At 40.4% G+C, this 5,236-nt stretch overlaps 1 protein-coding gene across 1 annotated transcript; it reads left to right on the top strand.

Moving 5' to 3' along the window:
- Positions 1-524: 524 nt before the first annotated feature.
- Positions 525-3,776, top strand: LOC110269207 (uncharacterized). Its single transcript, XM_088507963.1, has 3 exons — positions 525-814; positions 886-976; positions 3,633-3,776. The coding sequence occupies exons 1-3, from the start codon at positions 525-527 to the stop codon at positions 3,774-3,776; spliced, it is 525 nt and encodes a 174-aa protein (XP_088364089.1).
- Positions 3,777-5,236: the final 1,460 nt, after the last annotated feature.

Here is a 5,236-nt window from a genome sequence, read left to right as displayed (position 1 = left end):
CCTAACCCTAATTTTAAAAAAATGAAACCCTAACCCAGTAACCCGTACCCGACCCGGTTTCCCCTTTCTCCCACACTCAGCAGACCTCTTCCCCCCTTTCTTCAATTCGATGCACAGCAGCCACAATGTTTCCCTCGTCCAGCAACAGCAGCACCCCACGGTTTCTTTCCCTTTTCCATGAAAGAAATGAATCAGAAGCAAAAAGGGGGAGATGGAGCAGAGCTACGAACAGGGGAGGGACAAGCAGCGCTACTGTCGCCGGTCACCTCGCCGCCGTGCCCAGATCGCGTCCAGCCCTCGTCACCGCCATTCGTCCTCAGCCTCATCGCGTTCTTGCTTGACCGCTGCTGCTCCCATGTCCTCCAACGGCGCTGCTGTTGTCGCCAATAGAGCCGCCACGAAGAGGAGGAAGGGCGCTGCTTCGCGCCTCGCCGCCGTCGCTCCTCTGAAAGGGGCAAAAAGTGGTCGCCGTCAAGCATGACGGGTGGAGGAGAGGGAGAACTCGCGTCTGAGACTAGGAGGAGATGGGGTTTCGCCGCTGTTGGGGTCTCACCGCCGCCGTCCCCGTGGTGGCTGGTGTCGTCACTGGAGAAGACCACTGGAGTTGCTGTCTGCCTCTGCCTCGGGGTTCTGCAAGTTTCCGGAGCCCACTGCCGCTAGAGCTGCCCAGAACCACCGCTGTGGCTGCCGCTGGGATTGTGAACGGAAGGAGGAGATGCTGTTTCCGTTACAGCCACTCCCGGAGGAGAAGTCAACCGCGCCGCCGTACCGAGTTGCCGGAGAACGCCACTGCCGCCACCGAGCTCCACTGGCGGTAAGGCTTTTAAGTTGAGTTTTCCTTCTGTTAAGTTTCCTGGAACTTCATTGTCGCTGCGTGTGGTTCAGATCGCCGCTGCTGCTTGGGGCTGACTGCCGGGCTGCTGCCGAGCCGGTTCGGAGACTGCCGCTGTTTCGGTTCAGCCGTTCCTTTGGTTCGGTAAGCGTTTCGATCTGAAAGCCCTCTAGTTACTGCTCTATTATACGTTGAGGAGTTGTAGCATTTGTTGTTATGAGAGTTAATCTCGGTTATTATTATATATTGCGATTAGAGTCGTTGTCGTTGCTGAGAAAACGGTTTGGAGCTGAGGTTTTGGTAGTCGGGATTTTGATTGTTGATTTCGGGTCGAGGCAGAAAGGACGCTGTGATGCCTTTGAGTTATGGAATTTGCGTTTTGAGGTAGGGGCGCTTTCCAAAAACTATAGTTTATTATTGGAATTATTACATATGGGTACTGATGTGAGATATTGTGTACTTAGTGATTGTATCTGCCTTATGTATCAATTGATTGACTCGAATGACTATGGATGTTGGTTTGGCTGAATTGTAGTGTGGCTTGTGAAATGTAATGTTTGAAGTTGATTCTTTAAATATTTGAAATGAGTTTAATCCGTTGAGGATTGGTTTGAATTGAGTCAATATTTTGATGATGTGAAAGATAGAATGCTCTTGAAATTCAGCCTGGGTCGCTTTAATTGCTCTGGCTTTGATAAATGATTTATTGCCGAACCGATTCTTTAAAGCTTTATAAATGAGTTAAACCGGTTGATATTGAGTTGATTTCTGAAATAGTTTCCTTGAGATATGCCACTGAGGCGACTGTTGGATTTAGCTTGCTTTTGAATTGATTTCTGGTTTTGGGCTGTTAAAAAGGAATGAGAATCGATTTAGTTGGGACCCGAACCGGGTGGCAAAAGTCCAAGTTTTAGGGGAGGTGCTGCCGAAATTTCTACAAAATCCTACTCTTGTTTGTAAAGTTATTTAAAAAGGGTTGGATTTGAGAAATTGTATTAATTGATTTATTAAGAGAATATTTATGTTTTCAAGCTTAATTTATTTAATGAACTTTATGCGTTGAGTTCAGCTTATTTAGAAACGAACTATTTGTACAGTTTGAATCACTGAAGGAAAGAATGAGACTCTAATATTGATTTCAATATAAAAAGGAGCTTTTAGTGATTTTAAAGGAATTTAGACTTTTGATTGAGTAATCAAGTTTGAGGCATTTTGGAAGAGTTAGAAAAATGGGTTCCAAAAAGAAACCTGAAAGTGGTTTGATTCAAATGAACCGGTTCCGTTTCAAATGAGTTGATTTTTGGACCGGGTTGGAACTTGTGATTTTGTATGATCGGTTTCATAATAAATTCAGTTTTATTTACTTGAACCGGGAATCTATGATTTTAAAAGTTTCGATGGATTTTAAGGAATTTATATAAGTTGACCTTCCCTAAAGACTTGGGACTCTGGCAAGAAACTTTTGTTATAAAATCCCATTGTTGGATGGGTGATTTTGAATGTTCCCAAAAAGAATCTTTAACTTTCCATGGTTTTGGAAGTTTTGGAAAGAGAATGCCGAAAGTGGCTTTGCTTAAAAAAGGAAACTCACTTTGAGTAAATTTGGCTTATGAGCCTGAGATGATTTGAAAATGAGATCTTCAAAGTCAAGGCTAAAAAGAGTTGAAACTCTATTTCAAGTGAAATGATTTGGGAAAAAGTGATTTATGGCTTAAATGCCGATTTTATGAATTTATGATGTTGAATGTGGAAGTGCTGTTTTGTTGTGAGCCGGAATGGCTATGTATGATTATAAATATTGGTTGGTTCTGGATTGAACCGTGAGCCGGAATGGCTGTGTATGATATGAATATTGGCTGGTTCTGGACTGAACCGTGAGCCGGATGGCTGAGATGGATGTTGATCCATGGATGAGATTGAATGCATGTTTATGCTGAATCATTGATAAATGTGAATGTTGCACTTCCACTATCTGAGATACGAGTTTCCCTGGGTAGTAGCAGTGGCTAGCCACCACGTGCTCCAGGTTGAGACTTGATACTCTGTTGACCCTATGTCGTAAGTGTGGCCGGGTACTGTGAAAGTCCCGGATGAGCTCGCCCCCGTAAATATTCACCAGTGAAGGTGATGGATATGGATCATGATTATGATCAAGTTTATGATGAGTATAACTCGAGTTGGGGATGCGCGACAGAGGGACAGTCCAGTGGTTAGCTACCAGGACTTGTCGGGTTGGCTCTATAACCGACAGATGATATCATCAGCCATTAGGGACAGGCATGCATCATATGCATCTATGTGACATTATTTGGGTGTGCATATCATACTTGGTTTGCCTATGTGATTAATTGCTAATTGTTCTACTTGCAATAACTGTTTGTTTGTGCTTGCATCTTCCTTTTTGTGTTTGCTACTGGGACTTTGTTGGATTGTGGTGATTGGTTGATGGTTGGATTGTTTGGGCCTAGGGCCGTGGTTGGAATGATATGAACCGATGGTTGATTTTGGTTTCGTGTTTCTGGTTTGGAATAAAATACGAAAAGCTATTTTGGTTCAGCATAGATAAACCTTCTGAAATGCTTTTGAATATTGTTTAAATGAACAGTTTCTTCTTTCAGAAAAAGGATTTCAGATTTCTCTTTTATTGTAAACGGTTGTTTTTGAAAAGAGGCATAAGATGGTTATTAATCACTGGTACGGTTTATCTTCACGTATCCTATTACAGTAATTCCCAAAAACCCTCTACTGAGAACCCTTTCGAGGATGATGTTCTCACCTCCCTACATTTTTCCCCTTTCAGGATATGGGCGCAGAAGTTACGAAGAGCTTATTTAATTGTTGTTGTGATGCTCTGTATTGTTTTAGTTATGGTTTATTGTACCCTCGCCTTGATCTTGATATAACCTGTAAGAGGGATAGGAATTGTATTGGATTATGTTTGTAATATTACTTATATATATATGTATGTATATATGTGGATGTACTCTTTATGAGTTTTTGTAAGTTGTATGGTATTTATGGATGTACGTTATCGAACGAAAGTATTTTTGGGAGCGGTATTGCGGTTTAAAGTTTTAAACAGGCTCATATTTTTAGTATTAAATAGTATAAGTGTCGTCGTAATGTCCGAGCTATCAGAGTCGCGCAGCCGGAAGTGTGAGCTCTGGTAGTTAGGGTGTTACATTATGGTATCAGAGCAGTTCTTCCTGTAGAGCCTGAGGAATGGACTGACTATGCTTCAGTTGCATACTCTGAGCGTTTGTCATGTATTAAGTCTTGTCGAATGACCAGAATTAGAGCTTTATGCACATGACAGTCTATTGATTAACGCTGTTAGTCTTGCATTGCATAATTCCTGATATTAAGTTCGGCCGGCTTAATACTAGTGAAATATGTATATGAAAGCACTGATGGGTTATCATAGATGAAATCCTAGTTTTGAGTAAAGCGAATCGCGGGTTTTGGAAAAGTTGGAAACTACTTCTCGAGGCTATTCAGTTGTGTGTCTTGAATTCTGTTCGAGTTGACATGTTCTTTCATATCCTAACTTGAAGTTCTTATTTGCTAGACCTTTTGAAGAGTAATTTGATGTCTTCACTCTATTCCTCTATCCATATGTATTCTTGTTTGACCTTAAGTGCATATGCTGGTTTAAGATCTTTGTTGCATCTATCTTCCTCTGTTTGAGTTCTTCTTGATTCAAGTATTCTTTGATATAGCCTTGAACCTGTCTTAATGTGCTGTGACTTTTAACTCCGGATTCTGAGTCCATTCTTTGAGAAATTGTTGATTCAGTTTTTCTCTTACTTGACAGTGATCACAGCCAATTTTGAGATTTTATAAATTGCTGTTGATTAGATATATGCTTTTCTATATATGAGACTTTGAAATTATTTATACAGTTTAACAACTATTTCTTTCTAATACTTTGCCTGTACTTTTACTGGTTTACGCAATTGTACTTATTTTAAAAGTAAATTTTGACCTTCTAGTAATTTTACTATAGTTCCAATGGACATCTTTATTTGATTGTGTATTTGAATATTTTCTGAAATACTGAAAAGAAAGAATTTTTCGCTTTCATTCCGGTTGAGTTTCGTTTGATAAGCTTTACTTAACTTATTTTGAATTGAGTTTGGTTTAGCATACTACATAGTTTATGCCATTGTTGTTCTTTTGAAAATGTTGGATTCATAGCTTTCTTCTTATGAACGGACTGGTTCCTTCTTAAGCTTTTCACCTCTATGAATGTCATACGTGATTCTGTTTTTAACTAATCTTTTACATCTTGTGAACATTACCATTGATCTTGATTTGTCCCCTCTTGTGAATCTCATCCTTATGTGGGTCAGTTTAATTCGTTTCAAGATAGTACATTGTTTATTCTCCCATTATCTCTACAAG

This window comes from Arachis ipaensis, chromosome B3, assembly GCF_059453495.1.
Source record: "Arachis ipaensis isolate K30076 ecotype BB chromosome B3, ASM5945349v1, whole genome shotgun sequence".
Classification (NCBI taxonomy): Eukaryota; Viridiplantae; Streptophyta; class Magnoliopsida; order Fabales; family Fabaceae; genus Arachis; species Arachis ipaensis.
This window is presented reverse-complemented; position numbering and strand designations above follow the sequence as displayed.

Bases quoted from the DNA above. Each gene is read 5' to 3' on its own strand.
- LOC110269207 (XM_088507963.1), top strand. From the start codon at position 525: ATGGGGTTTCGCCGCTGTTGGGGTCTCACCGCCGCCGTCCCCGTGGTG. The intron at 815-885 runs GTAAGGCTTTTA...CGTGTGGTTCAG, and splicing joins GCCACCGAGCTCCACTGGCG to ATCGCCGCTGCTGCTTGGGG. The intron at 977-3,632 runs GTAAGCGTTTCG...TTCCCCTTTCAG, and splicing joins TCAGCCGTTCCTTTGGTTCG to GATATGGGCGCAGAAGTTAC.